Here is a 21,284-nt window from a genome sequence, read left to right on the forward strand (position 1 = left end):
CCAACTGCTGAAAATAATCAGTCGTACGATTGCTCTAGCATAATCGGAATCGAAATTTTAAATTAGACAATGCCTACCACATCCCTTTCGATCGCCACTCATAAGGAATCCAGCAGCACAAGTGACATTGGTGAAGAGATGCTGCAATGACGATTTATTCGCCGTACTCTTCATTCCACTCAAACTTATCTGAAATTGTCCTGTGGCAACAGCGTATTGCATCTGAAATAAGACTGCTTCACTCTTCTCTTCGACATCATCTCCTGACGAGTTTACGACCAGCGAGAAGAGAACTTTCAACGGAAGATCCACTGCTCTTCTCTTCCTTTCATCGGCTGACGCCTCGCATTCGGGAGTTTCCACGTCTTTCAGTTTCCATCCTTGCACTGTGGAAAGCGTGGCTTGTATTTCCCTCTCCACTGCTGAATGCAGCTTTTCGCGACTTTGGATGATGTTGCATTGCATACCTGGAAATTTAATCGAGAAGCGATGTTCTATCTCCTCAGGGGCAACCTTGCCTGTAAGGAAGAGAAAAGAAGAGTAACATAAGAATCAAATACTCCGAGGAGTGAATTGCTTAGAGAATGGAATCCATTAGGTTGGTTAGATCCAAAAAATGACACACTTTCAGTGCGTCGCCTACCGAGTAAAAACAATAGGCTTGTCATTTATTATATGAAAACAATTTAATTAATGGTGCGGTCAAGGTTTCTAACATTGAGAAGATAATGAGACATAAGAGACAAAGTTCTTACTGCTAATATCATAAGTAATCAAACTTATATATTGGCCCAATTGACAAGCCATTCATTCGATATATAGGAAGCCAGTCTTAATCCGGCAAAATGAATTCATTTGATTTACAGGAAAACAATCATGCCATGTCAAGAGTTTTGCCCCATGGCCACGCCTCGTTTTGAACTTTCTCGGAGAATAAGGCTTAATTGTACGAATTCGAGGCTTTTGTCGCAATATTTTCATGGAACTTTTTTTTTTTCGCAATATTTTTTTTTTATCAACAAGTAGTATACATGTAAGTATAGCGATCAATGGCAAAAAACAACAGAGTGTAAGAAGGCACGAAATGCACCCCCTCCGGTTGCGCATAGAAGCACTATTCCGAGGATGGTTTTAAAATACAGGCGAAAGTAAACTGGCGAGAGGCTTGTTTATTGTTCGGCTTTCAAGTAAAGAATATTTCTTATAAGTAAAGAATATTTCTGGCACAACCTGGACACCTTTTGAGCGGGAAAGGAAACTATCCTTTTCACTGCGAATTTAGAACTTCCTACATACTTGAACACTTTGGTAATATTAGCTCTTCCATGTCATTCCATTGCCAGTTTGTATCAGGACCACATCCATACACAGTCACCGCCTCGGCATTGAACGAGTAGCCTTCGTCGCAGGACAAGGTACACAGCAGTTTACCAGAAACCTTTCGACAAGATATATCTCCATTCCTGGGCTTATTTAATTCGGGACACTCTGTTGAGGTGAAAAAAATTATAAACACCGACGTCAGCTTTTTTCAGTCTTGATGTGCAATATGTAACAGAGAACATTTAACACATAAAAGAACATATTTTCAGTTTCCAGGCAAATTCCGAAACCGAAGGTATTACAACAGCTGTGTTAGCTTACATCACTTTAAAGTCTAAATTAGGACTATATGCTTAGTTAGGCTTTTTTTTTGGTTTGACACAATAATGTCATGGTATCGAAAACATATTCTGGTCGCCAATATAGAGTATTGATCTCAAGAACTGAGTTGTGCAATACCACCAAACATTTCTAGACGCTCTTACGGTCCCTAATGTTGTGTTAATTGTGTTGCTATTTTCGTAACATATACAAAACAAAAAACGCAATTCGCGGTATTCTTCTTATTAGTGTTATAGTGAATTAATGCTCAAAAACTTATAGCTTTATGACCCTTCAACCTTTTTCGTTGATGATCTCCTTCTCACAGTTGGTTCCCCAATAACCTTTGTTGCACTCGCAGTCATATCGGTTGACACCATCTACACACTTCCCATTAATACAGGGATTTGAGCTGCACTCGTCGATATTGATGTCACAGTGAGGACCTGAGAATCCGGCTTGGCATTTGCATTGATAAAGTCCCTGGCGAGACTCGCAGTGAAGGAAGTGCGAGCAGTTAGTTGTGCACATGTCCAAAGCTGCAGCTTTAAAAAAGGAAAGAGGCTTGTTACAAAGTACAAAATTGGAAAACAATCTCATTATTATAATGATAAAGTTTTGCGACATTTTAAAAAGCGGTCAGTACCGGAGCAAATCACTGTGAAATGACTTCCGATCAGATCAGCAGCTTTCTTTTACTAAAAAGTTAAAGCCGTCTTGCGGAGAGTGTTTGCTGAGTAGCCGTCATTTTAAGTTTCGCGCACGGGGTTTCATCTTCGGGCTGGAAGTTGAAATTGCCTTGTACAGCATAATGAAGAGATTTATCAAGGAAAAGCTTCTCAGTGGCGATGGTTATTTGCACGGCAAAACAAACCGTGCAACATGAAACTTCTATGCAGTGACTTTATTGAATTTTGATTAAGTTTCTATCAAGCAGACTGTCGTAATTAATTTTTTCTGCATATTTGGAATTCCTTTAATTCTGATGAACTTGCGTTAAAATCATCAGTCCTCAAGTAGACGTTACAATTCCTTGACTTAGCAAATACCTTTGCATTGCGTCATGAATCTCTTTTCCACTTGTCCTTTGATTCCTGGCAGAAAGCTGCTCCATGATCGCACATTTCCCGGAATGGGCCAAGTGCAGTTCTGGGCCGCGTTCCACATGTGGTTGGCAGTTGCTGGAATATCCCAAACGCTCACTTGATGTAACGTGCCACGGAATGCTGTCGAAAGGGATGTCGTCTGTTCTTCTGCGAGATAACGCTGACCGAGGACAATCCATCCACCTCCTGTGATAGTTTCTCCGATTTTGACATTACTCACTTTCTCTATTTCCTCTCTGTCAATGTACACGGAAACATTTCCAGTGAGGCCGTTCCACACAACCCCCAAATAATGCCAGTGATCATCTGCTAACTTGTAATTGGCTCTAACTACTTCATCTTTAATCTCCAGATGAACTTGAGACTCAGTAAAGGAGAGTACAATGATGTCATCTGAGTCTGGTTGCCCAGCAACGCTATAGCTAAACAGTGTGCCTGACTTGTATGTAGAATTTGCTCGCACAAACATAGCGATGGTGAAATATCTCATGTTTGGAATACTTTTGCCGTCTGATAGTAACACCATGTCGTCTGCGGTCTTGCGTTTAAAGATAAGATCGAAATTGCTGCCAAGAACTGGAACACAATAATCAATATCGATAAAACGGTTATTTCTCTCTGGGTTGCTAACTACATGGAAACTGTGGGAAAATTACTTCCTTGTCCTTCCGAAAATCTAAGGTGCACTGCTAAATGGAGTCATATATGTACGAATTACACATTGTAACAGTTTGTTTTCACCAGAAACGCATAATATACGGCATAGGATATTGCTAATATAATTGCATCCCTACGCTTTATAAGCGGATCAAACAATTGCATTAAAAAAATACTTTGCTACTTACATATGTTGCAGGAGTCTCCAGAGTATGAAGGGTAGCACTCACAACTGTAATCATTCTCCAGATCCTGGCAATAAGAGTTTGGCATGCAAGGACCCGAGACACAGTCATCAATGTTTTCTTCACATGTGGCTCCAGTGAAGCCAGGTTTGCACGAACAAGTGAAGCTCCATGTAGAGTTATCAGAGTTGCACGTTCCTCCATTTTGGCAAGGTGTTGACAGGCAGAAGTCTTTAGGGTTTTCGCAGTCTACACCAATAAACTGATCTGGGCAACTGCATTTATATCCCGGTGTCAGATCGACGCAAGATCCATTGTTATCGCAGGGGTTTGATGCACATTCGTCGATCTCCATTTCACAGTATGTTCCATTGTAGCCTTCCGAGCACCGACAGGAGTAACCTAGAGTATGGTCGACGCAAGTAGCATTGTTCTGGCAGCTATTATTAACACAGTCGTCAATATTGTTCTCGCATAACCTGCCTGTATACCCGTCAGCGCAGGAGCAAGTAAAATTATTGACGGCATCATGGCAAGTTGCGTTGTTGAAACAAGGCCTTGCCGAACACTCGTCTATTTCAAGCTCGCAGTATTTACCGAAGTATCCACTTCTGCAGTTGCAGTGAAAATCAGTGCGAGAGTTAACACAGATGCCATGCTGGCTGCAGTTGGCTGTTCTGCAGTAGTCAATACGGTTTTCACAGTTATAGCCGTTGAAACCCAGCTGACAAGAACAGGTGTAATTTGAAACCAGATCTGAGCACACGCCATCATTTTCACACGGATTGGATTTGCAGTCGTCAATGTTTTCTTGGCACTGCAAACCTGTAAATCCATCGGGGCAGACACAAACGAAGCCATTAATCTGCGGAATAACAATGATGACAATTCAGATGAAATCAGTCTTGGACAGCGAAAACATGGGGGACCTGATGGGATTCGAACTTACGCACGCCTGGATACAGGTCACGCACTCTAACGGTTGAGCTTGGGAGATAGGAATACAAATTAGGACGATAATTCGCTTATTTCAGAACAGGTTTAATCACTCTGTATGTGTTTTAAAGAAACCGTTTGAACTGCGTTAAACATAATACCTTAAAGCTAAATGAAACTATTAAAAAAAGAATTATATGGTATTGGTCGGCTGGGAGGGCCGTATAGTGAAAAACTGTGACCGAGGTCTTAAAAATGCTGCCCGAGGCCGCAGCTGAGGGCAACATTTTCGAGCCCGAACTTTAAAATTCCAGCCAAAATCGTTTTTCTGGTTTGAAATTTCTTGCAAAGTTTGAAATTGTACTTCAAAACACTTTCCTCAGTCGTTGCGAATCACTCGAAATCAGACTTTTCTACCGTCACGGTAAATTGAGTAGCAGAGAGCGAGTAAATTCGTTAAGTGTATTCCACAGAAATTCTCTCAAATACAGCAACGATCAAGGAAGTAAAGTTTATCTCCATGTAACGGCCGGTCAACGGACAATGTCCGGCCAGAATGGTGACTTGACCGGCCAAAAACTTCACTCACCAGTCATGTTGAGACGGTCACGTTGTTCATTCTTGAATGAAAAATCAAATCCCCAACTGTAAATCTTAGATTGTTAGTCTCTTTTTTTATTTTGGCCTCTCACACGAAAACATACATCAATGGGTATCTGTTCAACGGCTAAAAATCGATCGCTTACTGTTTGTTATGCGTTCTAGATCGATAGGAATGCCATTCGAACGGCTGGTGTTATCCGTTCAGAAAAATATTCAGCCGTTCGAACAACTACCGCAATCCATTCGAAAAACATTTTCACCTTTTAGGACGGTAGAGGTTTTCAATTCAGAATTCAAAACTATTTAGCCTTTCGAACAGCAAAAATTTTCCGTAGACAAAGAATCCGATCAGATTCAGCTTTTCGATTTTCGATTTGCCTAACTGTGACACTTTTGTCACAGGGAACCTCTCTTTGTTGGCGTATACACATGCATTTCAAAGGTATCGCTCTACAGATGTCAAGATATTTGTCGTTTCTTTCACTTTCTCTGCACAAAAATCGACGAACAAGACGCCAAAACAAGACTTTTCGCTTGATTGTCAAGTTGTTTCCAGCTTAGACACTATGGGACTCCGGGACATCAAAACACTTATTTGCAGTCTGCTTCGTTTCCATCAAGCCGTACAATGTAACATTGAGCACGAAACCAGTATCTAACTTAGAACCAACCGATTGAAGTCACTGTTACAAAACCGACGAAGTTATGTGCCAACAAAAAAGCCGAAGGCCTTTATATTAGTATCTGTAAAGTTATTTTTGTTCGCGAATGAAATTTGAGACACTCTCAACTCGTTGCTTGGTAAAATCTACCGAATGATAGTCATTAGTTTTTCGTGAACAAAACCTCTCTCTAATATGACTACAACAGAGTTTAGATTTTTATGGTTTACACTTTAGAACTTAATTTTAGTCACATCATTAAGAAACCTCCCAACACTTGTTGTGCAACTGTAGCCGTATTCGTAGTAACGCGATGATTTGTTGTGGGTTTGCACGGATGAGAATCAAGGAAACAGGAATTTCTTCTTCGGCTATATTTCTTTACTCAGTTATTTCTGAAGCCCAAAATTAGAATCTGCTGATGCATGTTTGGTTTCACTTAGGTTTTGACGGACATAAATACTTTGTGGAACATCAAAACAGCAGCTCATGGAATTCAATATACCGATCGAAAAATTCGAAGTTTCATCTTATGTGCATCCGTTCAATAATTTTTCTTTGGCAGGTGGCAAGAATTCCACAGAGAGCGTGCCACTTCGTTGAGCTGCTGAGCCCTGCCAAGCTATCTTTGGTTAGTTTTAAGCTTTTACTTGTAGTAGGCCAATCTTTAAACGATCCAGCAACGACTGGAAGAAACAAATTATATCTGTGGGTTTAATTAGGTCAACATTATTTAATTTTTTTGTTAATATCTTGACCGATCAGAAACGAGACGTGACCAAGCTAAAATTACTTTGGCCGGTCAACATGACCGGCCACGGTCCGAAAAATATTTTGAGCCCTGTAAACTGAACTGAAATTGATTCATTTTTTACTTAAAATTGTATAGAGAGATATTCACAGCAAGATTACGCGCCATTACAGCGCCGAACTACAAACAGCCAAACAAACTCGCACAACTTCAAAAAATTCAATTGAATTTAGTTACGGTGACTTTCCTTGCAATTTAAAGGCGAATAGAGATAAACTGGCGTTGATTAATCGTCTATGGAAGTGTAAAATGGGCGAAAGATTGACGATTACCGCTAATTCCCTCACGAAAATAGAACAATAGGACGGATTCCGCCCGCTGTGGTGGTCCAAATGAGATTTATTCCGCCCGCTACAGGAACCAATCAGATTGCAGGATTTATTGAATTCCACCCGCTCACGAGCTGAGAAAAAGATAAGAGTACGGTATCACACCTTCCTTTTTGCAAAGTTAAAATATATTTTTTTGTCAGACGAGGACCAAAGCTGAAAGGTGTCGTGACGTGCAAATGAGAGCTGCATGCTGCTCAACACTGGTTAATTACCTGATCATGGCATGTCCCACCATAGAAACAAGGGAAAGACGCGCACTCATCAATTTCCACTGCACAATCATCGCCCAGAAATCCTGGCGCACAGTCGCAAGTGTAGCTGTTTATTCCGTCCCTACACGTGGATCCATTACCACAAGAATTTACCACACAGTCATCGATGTCAACTTCACAGTGTGGTCCGCTAAATCCATCAACACAGGAACAAGTGTAGCTGTCCACTTTGTCGATACAAGTAGCATTATTGTAGCATGGAGAGCTGGAACACTCATCGATGTCAGTGCTACAGTTTTTTCCTGTATAACCCTTCTTGCAGGTACAACGATAGTCATTTATCAGATCATCACAAGTTCCATCGTTTATACATGGATTCTGCCCACAGTCGTCTATGTTTATTTCGCAGCTGATACCTGCAAACCCGTCAACACAAGTGCACTTATACTCATCTATGCCGTCAATGCAAGTGCCATTGTTTAAGCAAGTGATATTTTTACAGTCGTCAATATTGATCTGACACTGATTTCCTTTAAAACCATCTGGACACTGGCAAGTGAAGGAAGTAATGCCATCAGAGCATGTTCCATTGTTCAAGCAAGGCATCGAGGCGCAGTAGTCGATGTCCACATCGCAGAGTTTACCAGTGACACCCTGCGGGCACACGCAGGTAAAGTTGTTCACCCCGTCGTGACACGACCCATTGTTTGAGCAAGGACTCGATGCACAGTCATCTATGTTGTTTTCACAGTGCAGTCCATCAAAGCCATCGCGACAGTCACAGCGATAGCCATTAACCATATCCACGCAGCTGGCTTGATTTTGACATGGGTTGGAAATACATTCATCGATGTTGAACTCGCAGGCTGACCCGGAGAATCCAGACTCGCAGATACAATAAAACCCATTAACTTGATCCAAACATGTACCGTTGTTTTCGCAATCTGCGCCAGCGCATTCGTCAATATTGTGCTCACAATGGGATCCGTTAAAACCTGCAAGACAAATGCATTGGTAACTGTCAATTTTATCACGGCAGTTGGCCCCGTTCTGACAGGGGTCACTCGCGCAGTCATCGATATTTTCTTCGCGGTCGTTGCCTTGGAATCCCACTGGACAGAGACACTCGTAGTTGTTTATTTTGTCCCTGCAAGTAGCTCCATTTTGACACGGAGATAACAGACATTCATCAATTTCCGTATCACACAGACTTCCCGTGTAACCAGGTTCACACTGGCACTGGTAACCACCAGGGAGATTTTCGCACGAGGCATTGTTAGCACACGGCCATGAAACACACTCATCTATATCCTCCTCGCAGTTGAAGCCTCGGAAACCTTGTGCACAGGAGCAGGTGTAGTTGTTGAGCAGGTCTTGACATGTGCCACTGTTAAAGCATGGCTGATCTGTACAATCATCAATATCAGAATCACACTGTTTCCCAGTGTAACCAGATTGACAGGAGCACAGGAAATCGCCGATGAGGTCGGTGCACGTGGAGTTGTTGATGCAAGGGTTGGAATCGCACTCGTCAATTTCTGGAGCAAATGAAAGTCCAGGAAAAAAAATAGTGTCAGTTTCCAGTTTTGCTTAAGTGGGGCAAACAAATAAAAATAAAACAAACGAACAAAAAAATAGCAAAAAAAGAAAGAAAAAAAAAAAAAACCCACACAGTCCAGTTGAAATGAGTGAAGGGCGCTTAGGGACACTTGATTAACACCAGGTTGACAACTGATCACGCTTCAAAAGCATTAGTTTTGATTTGATTCTGGATCTTTTAGGACGGGTTTGTCTTTTCTGTTCCTATTATGAGGTCTCAGTGCAATTAAATTAGTTTTATGCCGTAAAGTTCCTCAACGAATTTCATATCATGCATACAAAGGGTACATGTAGCTGGCAATTTCTCAGTAAGACCACTAACCTATGCAATCTTCTGGGTTCTTTGATCCGGGTTTTAGTGTTATAGTTGTTCCCGGGCATGAATAACACACAGTACTCTCATTACGTGGCTGAAAAGAGCGTCGATCGCACAAAGAACATGGAGCCAGTCCGGTTGAAGAAAAAGATCCAGCCGCGCACGGTGCTGTGAAAAATAATTAATCAAAACAACATGTAAGATGTAAGCCATACGAGTGAAGATTTTCAAATAAATTGGAAACAAAATTATGCAAAACCGTAATTTAAATTTATGAATAGTCTCATCGCTCTCGACAGTTACACTATATCTATGAAAACTAGATGCACTGCTAGCAAAATGCTTTGGTTTAAAGGAGGTGGCTGTAGGCTGTCCTCAACTTGGGTTTCTTTTGCATGAAGTTACTAGGTATGTTTCCGGCTCGTCACAGGCATTTTTTCTCAGCTTGCCCTAACAACTTGATAGTAGCCAACAGGCTTTAAGATTCCCTGTTAAAGGACGACACTGTGTCCATGTCGTGCAAATGAAAACAAGGTAATGTTGCATGCTACAAAAAAGAACTAGAACGTCCTTATCTAAAGTTCACTTAGCTAGACATCAGAGTTCTGCGCCTCTTTGGGAGTAATACCTGATGCATCACACACGTGGAATGTCTTTTAAATACATACCTCCACATTGCATAGAGCTGTTGGATCCCTTGGCGGAAGTTGTCTTGTTCCGACTGCATTCTAAGCATGAGCTTTGGCCCTCCATGGTTTGATAATGACCCTTTTCGCAAAGAAAACAAGGCTCCATTCCGGTGGGTGAGTAAGAGCCACGTTTGCAGAGAGCTTCCATGAAAACAAACAGTCAAAAGGGCTACCATTAATGTTTAATTGTAGAGGTTGTGCCCATCATTCCACCACGATATAAATTAAATCGTATCTCAAGGGCTTAAGAGTAACGTGATTACAGAAGCTCCCATTTCTCGAGAAAGTTTTTGGACACCCTACCTACAGTCCCCTCCTCCTCCCCCCCCCCCCCCCTCCCACCCCAACCCCCCTCGTCCCGGACCCTACAAAAAAATTTTTAAAAAAAGCTAGCCTTTCTCTTTTTCCTTTAGGGGTGCCTCTATTTAAAAGGAAAACCGTTCACTTTTATCTCGCCCTCTTCCTCTTTCAAACATGGGGCTTGTACATTCGGTGGAAAAAAAAATGATAACAAGGAGAGGGCACACAAGTTACGATTTTCAAAATTAGAAGAATGTTATCTAAACGAAATGTGTCTCAGTTTTTGGGCAATTTGTTTTATGTTTGCTTTGCTATAGCTATGTAGCCAAGGTTTATAGGTTGTTCATCCGTTTTAGAATACTAAATAAGTAGTTACAGTAAATCCAAGACAGAATTCTGCTAGTGTCAATGGCTCAAAGAGAAACTTATGTCTCGTCAGTCTTATTAAAGGGGTCTGTTACCTAAGCAGTTGGAGCTATTCTCTGTTCTGGATTCAGTTGTTGAAGCACCCGGTGGACACATCAAACACTCCTCCTGTGCACTGAGCTCTTGGTATGATCCGATAGGACAGTCCTCGCACTTTCCGGTAGCACTGTTTAAGTAAGTCCCCAGTGTGCAGTTTACTGTAGATCACAGAGACAAAGATGCAGTTAAGTTTCTATGAACGTAAAACATGCAAATTCAACTCACCTCAGCGGTAAACTAATAAGGTCTTTGCAGTTATAACTGAGAGAATTTGAGGGAAAATGGCTCTGGCTCTGCTTTATGCGTAATTAACTAGCAGGAAACGTTTCAGGTACTTCATGAGAAATGGCTAAAGGCTAAACCTTAAATCTAAAAAACTAAAACCTAAAACTTTATCCTGCAGCCCACTTTCAAATGAGGCATTTGTTCATAGGATTTTTTTTTATTCCCGAGTCTTTTGGCTCGAAACTGCGATTAAATTAATAATGAATGTTAATTTTAGGAAATATGCTCACGGCAATATCCTTCTTTAAATGTTTGTCCCTTTGTACAAAATTCTTTAGGCTCTGAGATGTTGAATGAATCTTTATCAGCTTCGAACTTAGTGCCATTGATGGTCAGACTGAGATTGCCGTTGTCAACTGCAGCTTTTATCCGGCTACTGATGTCTTTTGCAATTTTCATGCCTTCCTCGCCAATCGTTATCTCGCCTTCTTTGGTGTCATTTGCTTCAATACCATCAAGGTCCACTACAAGAGTTGAACAAAAAGACAGAAAAAAAAATATTATTATTTCACGGAGACTCGATAATAATAGGCTAAGTTGTCGCATTGATCATTTGGAGTCTTGACTTCGTATCCCGTTTCCCATGTCGTTGCTTTATGGTTAATATGGGGAGAAAGGATTTTAGCGTGACTATTAGGCAAGAAATGTCCTCTTTTTCTCACAGTTCTTTGCTCTGCTCAAGCGTGTAATTTAGGTAAGGGTGGTTAAGGACAACCGGATGCTTTATGACAACCAAGCAGACTAGCATACAGATAGTTGTATTCAATTCATGCTACGGAAATCGGAGTTATGGGTTGCTGCTTTGAAGTTGTCAATTTTCTGTGGCTTTATTTTTTGTTATAACACTATGACTAGTAAAAAAAATATATTTGACTTTTTAGCATTAAACTGCTGCAAAGTGAAGGAAAAGTCGGTGAAACACTTTAGCAGGGTGCCTCAAAAAGTGGACTTTGTTACTATGGTTTTGGGGCAATTTTTTTTTTTTCACCTGTTATACTGCCAGTTGTGGAGTTAAACTCTTGACTATAGGCTACACAAACAGCCCCTTAGGTATTTTTAGATTTTACATTGTTCCAAAGTGCTAACAATTAAGATAATATTATTAACCTACCAATTACATCTAGAGTAATTGTGGTTCGTGGAATTGATCGTCGAGTTCGGCTGTGATGACCGACGTCGCCTGGAAAATAAATAAATAAAAAAATAAATAAATAGATAAACAAAATAAGCGTAAACAGAATGAAAATTCGGGCTTATGTTGTAATGTTAATTAATCTGACGATAGACCCTGGATAACACTCTTAGTTTTTCTGTACAATTGCCAGTGTAAGTATACGAGAATGTAAGATCATGAGTGGTCTGACAAAGTGGTTGTCTGCCAGTCCGTCAGTCCGTCAGTCGGGCGGTTACTCCGTCCGTCGGTCTGTGAGTCTCTCAGTCACTCAGTTCTCTTGGGAGCAAGTGGACGTACGGACAGATTTTTCACCCAGCTGTTGTTCCACATCCCAATTTCAGTTAGCTTTTGGCGTTTTTGATGCGTGCACGGTTAATTTCTTCGCATCCGTGGTTTTTCCAGTCAGAAGTATATTTCCTTTCCATACTAGTGCAATAAAAGAAGTTGGTCTTGAAGTGAGCAGCGCCCAAGTTAGGATTGTTGTTGTTGTTGTTGTTTTGGGAGAGGGTGTAACTATGATTTAGAGGAGAGCACTTGCGATGAAAGCTACACATAGCATCATCAACCTACCAACGATATCCAGAAAATAAGTGGCTCTTGGAATTGATCGTTGAGTTTGGGTGTGGCGACTGACATCGTCTGGAAAATAAATGGCGTGAACATGGAGATTACAATTTTGGGGAATTGAAATTAGACGACTTATGTGCTATTGGTAGTTATACTGAAGGTGGACCCTGGATTGCATTTTTAGTTAACAACAGTGGGTTGTGCAACTTTGAGTGTAAGTGTACAAGGCTGTAAGACTAGAAGCGTCCAAACAAAGTAGCTGTACGTCTGTCCGTCTTTTCGTCTATCCATCTGTCCGTCTGTCTGTCCCTCTGTTCGTCAGTCTGTCTGTCTGTCTGTCTGTTCGACTGTCCATCTGTTCAGCTGTCCATCTATATGTTTATCCACCTGTCTGTCTGTCCGTCTGTCCGTCTGTCCGTCTGTCCGTCTGTCCGTCTGTCCGTCTGTCCGTCTGTCCGTCTGCCCGTCTGCCCGTCTGCCCGTAAACAATTTTGTAAATAAACCATTTTTCGAAAGGCAATTAAAGTATTCAACACTTCCAAATTTACAAAGTGCAACCTTAAGATCTAATTGAAAATATCCTGTGAGAAAGCTTGCGCTCAAAGCTGCACTTCTCTCACTCGGTAGAACATGGAAACACTTGTCTAAGGCTCGTGTTCCTACAGCATTTCCACTATTCCACCCGATGATTTTTTCTTTTTTTCTGGGCCGGGTTGTTCAAAGCCTGATTAAGCTAACTCAGGATTAGCGAGAATTTTGATTTCATTTTTGTACATTTTCGGTGAGGTTTTCTGTTTATATTGTTTGTCCTTCAGTATTGAGCTTGAGTAATTTCAAACTACACACACACACACAAAATAAGCAGTGAAAAACATTTCTGAAGAAGAAAAATTGTTACTTCGGTTAACTTTTAATCCTGGATTAGCGTTAACCGGCTTTCGAACAACCCGGCCCTGGTTTCTTAAATATGAGTTTTGTCAAATGCTGTCATACCTGCTGAACGTTTTCTCCTGTTAATAACAAAATCTACCGCAGAGCATGTGACTTTCACATTTTCTGCCTTGCACTTGTCTTTAAGTGCTGGATCCTGACAGACCTCTTTGAAGAAAAACTCGTTTAACAGTTGGATGAAGTTCTGCTTTATTTGCGCCTGGGCTTCTGGTGTGGCACAGTCACCATAGTAGTAGTGCAAATCAATTGCCATCCTGACATCGTTGGGGTGGTATACTTCTACAAAAGGGTTGATGGACAAAACGAATTGGTTCTTCCTTACATTTTAAGAGGTTTACTTAAACTGATGGCAGGGTATAGGTAAAATTTGTGATTGTCAGTTGAACATATCACGTTTTATTTGAACTGATAGCAGCTGAGATCTGAAATCAACAAAATTTGCATGATAAAATATTGACAGCAGTTAGTTTTTTCACTTTATGCACTTTTGTAGACCATGGTAAAGGATTCATAGCATAAGCGTGTAAACTCAAGTAGAACCACGAACTTCGGGCCCGTGGAAACCCTCCACGTTGAGATTTAATTTTGCTTTAATAGAAGACATCACTAATTTGATCCCTCATCTTGGATAACACTACATTGTTATGTCATTAGCAAATAACAATAATCAATACATGATTCCAAAACGGTAAAAAAATTAAAAAAATAAAAAAAAATAACGATGAAAGAATGTACCAACAACGTAAAGTTAGCGACAAAAAGAATATCAAAATAGCAACTAGCAAAGGAGGAAAACAATTATATCAGAAAATTTTGGGTACACTTGCATGTCAAAGCAGTTATCACAGTTGACAGTTTGTTGTCACATTAAAATGCCCCCTAGTTAAAGATAAGCGATCGCGAAAAGAAGTCGAGGAATGGTAGTGCAAAAGGAAAAATGCAAACAATTATTTACTCACTTGTGCAGTCTGGAAAACGATTGGTTGGGTTCCAAGTTCCTGATGCTCCACAAACCCACATAGGCGAAAGCAAAGGCTGAGCAAAGTCTGACTTGTTGTTACAAAAAGGGGAACAGAACGATCCAAACATCCAATCGTCACAAGCCTTTGCGCCTTCTTTAGGAGGAGGCAGGTCACTGCACTCTGTCGCTGTACGAGTAACGAAAATTACGAATTTAACATTCGTTTTGACGAGTTGCTCTCAAGAGTACTTTTCGACATTAATTGTTAGTTTTGTTACAAAAAGAGAGAGAACCGTTGATAATCGTTTCGTTCATCACAATGTCGCCATCAGGAAAATGTATTGTGCATAGCACTGATACAGGCAATTAGGGTGTAAATTGATAGAATTCCGACGAGGACACCGTAATTTATCAAGTATTAGTACATAAAGGGAGTAAAACAGTACGCGACAAACAGGAAGTCGAGCTTAACTTTAAAAGCAAAGATTTTGGCTAGTTTAAGCTACTGAGCGGTACTTGCATGTGGCACGGAACGTTTAGACAAGTTTCAGATGTTTTCTTTTTCTAATTAATTTGTGAAAGTTAGGTCTATAAGCTGTTATGTTTGTCTACTTGTTACTTACGCTTAACCGTGATTGTAAACTGGCAAACAGCTGGGTCGTTATCTGGATTGTCATCGTAGGCTGTACAATGTACATTCCATGTCCCCCAGTAAAACTCAGTCCCGCTTTGATGACTGCATGTGATTACCAATGGACTATCGCTGTTGTCTTTAAACTGAGGTTCGTTCCACGTCACTATTGTTGTCATCTGCGTAGCAGTAATTTCCTGGTCTGGGGGACAATATACAACCTGGGGGCCTTCATTATCTGCGATGAAAATACATAAGGAGTCGTGTGAAGAAAAGACTCTATCTTCATAGCAAATGCTATTACATGGACATAGCTCTACCAGCCATTTTCGCGATAATTCTGACACCACACAGTGACAGTGGAGAAGGAGGAGAGAGTCATCGGTCTTCACTCCTAGGCCCAGGTGAGATTACTGGCAGGGGACCGAGTGCAGGACTACAATTTTCCATCCTTTAACTCAGACGGAGAGTAAGGCATAATGTCACCACGACAAGCAACAGTTCGAAAATCAATTTGGCATAATTTAACTTGGCACCATCCATTTTGGACTCACCTTCCAACACCACTTTAAACGAGCACTCTTCCTCTTTCCCACTTGAATCTCTTGCAGTGTAGACAACAAGAGTAGTTTTGTTAAAGTTGTGTGGTGGGCTGATTCCTGCTGGAAAAACGGTTACTTGTGGTGCCAGATCGCTGTTGTCCAGAGCGACAGGCTCGGTCCAATTAACCAATGCTGTAGAATTTATATTGATGCTTGCGCGAATATCTGAAGGACAACTGATGAACACTGGTGGGGTAAGATCTATGAGAATACAAAAGCAGTCAATACAAAAGCAATCAATACAAAAGCACATTATGATATATGAGATCGGAAAAGACGCGCCCTCTTCCTTGACAGATCATCGTAGCCCGGCAGTTTAAATAATATAGAAATAATTTGATTTAAATGTCACTTTACCGATGGAAAGTATCGCTAAATATTTGTTATAATAAACAAATGCTTTAGACGTCCCACACATCCATAACAAATGTCAACATCTGGCCACGTAGTCATCGTACTAACTTTTCACCGAAGCTTATGGTAGAGGACACAATGGACGGAAATAACATGTTTTTACAACCAAGCGAAAAAGAATGACCAGTCCCCACTTATATGCAGTTACAAACGATACGCAAGATTGAAAGTGATACTGTCTAATTTATTACCTCAGGTGATATACACTGTAACACATATTCGGAACAATATATATGATAATTTACAAAGCGGTTACCAAGGCATTGCAAAATTGAAGATTCATTTTTGTTCCAGTTTCCATCATTCCCACAAAGAATCTCGGTAGTTCCACCGTTTCCAAGGAAACCATGTCTGCATTCAAAATAGCAGACAGTTCCGCTGACTGGGGAAAACGTACACATGTGTGGGTAAATGAAACCATACTGAGGCGCACTTAGAGAAGGACAGGAACGTACTGAAAGAAAATTAGTAAATAAGAATTAAATAAACAATTGTGTCTATGTCTTGTGTTATACCTACAACCGCACTGATGTTAATGATGTTTCTCGAATGACAACAGTTTATGCGGAAACTCTGAAATGCTCAATCCAATGGACTCATTAGCCTTTTTATTTCATTTCCAAGTTAAAACCGTTAATACTTTCTATTGCCATTCGATGGTAAATCTTGACAATATCACTTAGTTGATGGTTTTCTTTACTCTCGTCACCTCGTTATTGGTACTGTCACCAAAATTAGATTTTTATCACTTCACATGCTTAAAGGTGCTGTTTCACTGTGAGTTATCTCGGTATTATTTTGCAACATATAAAGTCATCTTTTAATCAAAAAAGGCTAGAAAACTGTTTCAGGAAATGGTAACTCATCATCGGGAAGGTAATAAACTAAGAAGCAAAAAGGATAGCTTTGCATGGGGAAGTTATAAATAACATGATTATATCTGTTTAGACTATTGTTTCTTAGATATGAAAATCTGTGACATAGCTCCTTCACAGTACCGATCTAAATAGGTCTGTGAATACCAGAGTAAAGTTTGATGCCAAAAAGGAGGGTATAAAGGTTACAAACTATTTGTCGCTCACTTTCACAGGTCGGAATCGATTCGTTCCAGTACCCTGTAATGTGGCCAGGTTTGTGAAGGCAGATGAGGATCTCGGAGCCCAGCAAGTTATATCCATCGTCACAGCTCATTCGACATGTGGAGCCGTAGCTGTTGTCACAGCCTTCTACTAGAAAGCCGTTTGGTGGAGGAAACAATGTTTGGTATCGTAAAACTGTAGAACAAAACATAAAACATCTCTGTTCAGGAGAGCGTGACATTGTGTTACATGTACCTTATTTAGAAATGAGTGACAGGGATCAAATGTCAAGTACTTTTACGTAGTTCCACGCGGTTTTTGAGAGTGTAAGTCGAGTATTCGCCATGGAGGTTTTACCTAGTCAAAATAAAGTCAAACGTTGAGTTTAACCGCGGATTTATTACTTCGTTCTCAACAATCACACATAAAACGATTCTTTCTAATTAAAAAAAAAATGAAAAAATAAAAAAATAAAAAATATATGAAAAAAGGAAAAGAAAGAAGGAAAAGGGACCACATAATGCTTAAGTCTGTAAATACCCTTGTGGTACAATATTGACCGGCACACTGTTTCGACTCGTCGCCTACACAGGAGAACAATATATTCAAATCAACCCTGCGATGGACTGGCATCCCATCCAGCGGGGAGTAGAAATACAACTCAAATAAACTCTTCATGCTACCAAAACCAGGATAAGCTGCGGCCTGATGAGCCACTTAGCTCGTATACAGTTTATCATACCTATCTAGCTAGCTAGCTAACTACCTTCCCATTAAGCTGCAAAAGAAGAGACGTCGACAAAATAATGCTCAATTTTGATAGCTATCGAAATGCTATCTACATGCATGGAAAAAGATTGCAAAAGGTCTTTCGTACGAATGTAGCTATTATGTGTTGTTTCAAGGCTTGGTTAATAGGAAGCAATACCAACTTGCTTTACAGGAGGACTGATCTATCGTAACTCAGTATCAATTCTAAAAAGCTTACTCTCGACTGTGACGTGAAATTTGCAGATTTTGTAATTCCCTGCTGCGTCACTTGCGTTGTAAATGACCTCATGTCGTCCCTCGTGGAACCTGTTCCCGGTCAGCACACCATGATTGGTCACATTGACTACCACGCCAGAGTTATCAGTGGCAACCACGGGAGACCAGTTTATTGTGGTATAGTTTTTCGCTATGTCTGCGTAGCGCTTGATGTCACTAGGGCAAGTAACACCAAACGAAGGTCTTTCCACGTCTGTGTAATAACACATGAAAATAATTAGGGAAATTTCACTACGAAGCCGATTAAAAATTTCCCTCTACTCCGAAATTCAAGTGTTGGGTAAATCCCTGGGTCATTCAACTTTTCACTACCTCCATTTATTGTTATCGTTATCGTTATCGTTATCGTAATCGTTATCGTTATCGTTATCGTTATCGTTATGGACGTCGTTGTGGTTGTCGTTGTCATTGTCATTGTCATTGTTATTGTTATTGTTATTGCAAACCAACCTCTGCAAAACGTAGTGGTGTTTCGTGACCATTGACCGTCTCTAAGGCATACCACAATTGGCCATCCATTTAGCCTGTAGCCTTGGGGACAAGAAAAGTGACATGTAGTGTCGTATTCAGGAGACATTCTGCAAGAGCTTGGTGTCACCTGGCCATCCGTTGGAGCTTGAAGGGACTTACAATGGACAACTAGAGAAAAGAAGAACGAGCAAAAATAATTTATACTCAGTGAAAGTTTTCGGTATTTCCTCTCATCAACATTAACCTTATAAACCAATTTCAGTGTGCAGTAGACTCACAACATGATGTCACTTAGGAGAAAAGGTTTTTAAGGTTCAATACGGTTTTCCCATTTTATACATTTGTGATCGTTTTGGACCGTCAGCGCCAAGACCAAAAATACCTCCTAGGAAGAGAATACCCGTTTACACAGTGACATGAATGCACTTACCTTGACAGTAAGGTTCTTCACCAGACCATGTGCCATTTGCTTGACAGACCCTCTCAGTCGAGCCGTTAACCCGGTGGTAGCCACGGGCACAGTATAAAAGGCATTTGTCACCAAACACGTTGTACAGGGAACCACCTCCGCAACCAGACTGTATGCTGTGTGGAGGGGGGATGAGGCCACTATAGGAAAGACGTATTATACTTTGTGATAGAAGTTTTGGTGGAGTGGGAGCGCAAGATCAACTCGTAAAACTCTCAATGAAGCATTTGCTTTTACCAAAATGTAGTCAGAAATGTGTTTGTGTAAGCTTTGCTTATTATTTTGGCAACCCTCAAAAGGCGATAAAACATTGTGTTATGGTGATGGTTGCTTAAACAAGTTCACGAAAGTGTGGGTTCTGACACCAACTCTAATCCTATTTTACATACGTTCACATTTTGTCTCATTTCCCGTCCAGACACCCAACGAAGTAACCAGATCTTTCTCGCAGACCCTGCGGTCAGAGCCACTCATGGTGTGGCCATTCTGGCAAGCGAAGGAACATTCTGATCCATACTGATTGTCTTTGGTACACTGTAAGGAACCTCCAGCTGGAGCATACAATCTAGGCAGGCATCGCACAACTAGCAGGAGGTAACCAAATTCGAGTTTCAGAACGATACTTCTTTCTAGTGTCTAGACATATTTCAGGATATTTATAATTAAGCTCATTAAAATAGAAATTGCCGAACGAGCCCGGGGGGAGGGGGGGGGGTGTACTCCCTGTAAAGGCCTATACGGGGAGGCTCGGCCCGAAAGGGTACCTTTTCAGGCTTCAGGTATATAAAAGGGTAAGGTTTTAACAAGCTGAAGTATATGAAAGGCTAAGGAAATCTGTCATACTTTAATTAGGATATTTCGTACATACAGACACACCTTATGGCTGTATGACTACATGTTACTGTTAAGCACTACATGAAAATGGCAAAAGGGTTTTTTTTTTTTTTTTTTTTGGCTATTTATTTATAATACGGGCTGGTTATGAAAGTATGTGACGGGACAACTTTTTTCAGTTAAAGGTATACGAGAGGAGTACCTTTTCTCTCAAAATGGTATACAAAAAGGTAAGGGATTGACCCTCGGGTCGAAGCCTCCCGCTATAAAAGTTTGTAGAATACACTCCCTTTCCGGGGACGAATAATAACGATACGAATGGTTTTCATGTTTTGCTTGGTATAAAATGAGTGATTGCATGGCATATGATAAAATCAAAGGCAAAAAAAAAAAGAAAAATCTTAGTGGTACCCCATACGTCTTTTGTAAAATTTGGACATTTGAAGCCTATTTGAAACAAAATTACATTTTTTTTTTCAATTCGAACTCAAATTTTTTTGGGATACCATCGTTAATTAAAGTTACCATGCCCTTTCAGTATTTAGAGCTGATATTTTTGACGTTCGATCAGAAGCGCTCTTGCTAGCAAAGTAAATATGGTAAATAAAGAGCGTTTTTCTATCACTAAGCATGGCAGAACTTTGGAAATGTGGATGAGTGGTACGGAAATTTCCCGCAGACGTTTTTGGAAAATTTGAAATTTGTTACATTTCCGAAATACAAAGAATTCAATCGAAAACTCGACAATTACACGAGGAAAATTTGATTGTCCCTCGTGAGGTTGTCCGGTTAACCGGGAAATTCCGAAAATGCTGTCCAATTCGCCATTCGAATTTTCGGGACTTTCAGACTGGAATTTTTGGTCGACTAGAAAGCGCCTAAAGATTATCCAAAAGTATGTCAGCTACCATCTCTAGGCAGTTACCTAAAACAAAAACTTTAAATTTGCATTCGGCAATGTTCCCCGTTTTGTCTGAGGCCAAGTACCGGATGTTATGTTCTCCAGCGGGGAATGTGTCCCCAGGCTGTTTCCCATAGTGTGTTATGTTGGAAATGAAACCAGATTTGTTTGCAGCTGTAGGATGAGACCACGTGACCTGTGTCGACGTTGTACCTCTGTCAGCGTTGGCTACAATATCTGATGGACAGTTTGAGAATACTGGTGCTGAGACATCTATAAACGAAAAGAATATTGGGTTTTACCAACAAAAATAAGAAATTCCACAAACTTGTCATACATGCGCATTGACAACTGGCCTTTAAGCACTTTTCATCATAATTG

General features: G+C 40.6%; 1 protein-coding gene across 1 annotated transcript in view; it reads right to left on the minus strand.

Annotated features, from left to right (window-relative positions):
- Positions 1–21,284, minus strand: part of LOC145502476 (uncharacterized) — a 51,456-nt gene that overhangs the window by 2,449 nt on the left and 27,723 nt on the right. The window contains 23 exon segments of the mRNA XM_081481799.1: positions 78–518; positions 1,297–1,488; positions 1,944–2,189; positions 2,694–3,326; positions 3,596–4,457; positions 7,149–8,686; positions 9,070–9,231; positions 9,732–9,893; positions 10,514–10,675; positions 11,033–11,266; positions 11,914–11,982; positions 12,547–12,615; positions 13,537–13,773; positions 14,454–14,642; positions 15,079–15,324; positions 15,641–15,889; positions 16,359–16,556; positions 17,185–17,376; positions 18,170–18,421; positions 18,679–18,867; positions 19,130–19,308; positions 19,554–19,752; positions 20,928–21,176. Of these exon segments, the coding sequence (XP_081337925.1) occupies positions 78–518; positions 1,297–1,488; positions 1,944–2,189; positions 2,694–3,326; positions 3,596–4,457; positions 7,149–8,686; positions 9,070–9,231; positions 9,732–9,893; positions 10,514–10,675; positions 11,033–11,266; positions 11,914–11,982; positions 12,547–12,615; positions 13,537–13,773; positions 14,454–14,642; positions 15,079–15,324; positions 15,641–15,889; positions 16,359–16,556; positions 17,185–17,376; positions 18,170–18,421; positions 18,679–18,867; positions 19,130–19,308; positions 19,554–19,752; positions 20,928–21,176 (7,149 nt within the window).

Source organism: Orbicella franksi, chromosome 11 (assembly GCF_964199315.1).
Source record: "Orbicella franksi chromosome 11, jaOrbFran1.1, whole genome shotgun sequence".
NCBI classification, from domain to species: domain Eukaryota; kingdom Metazoa; phylum Cnidaria; class Anthozoa; order Scleractinia; family Merulinidae; genus Orbicella; species Orbicella franksi.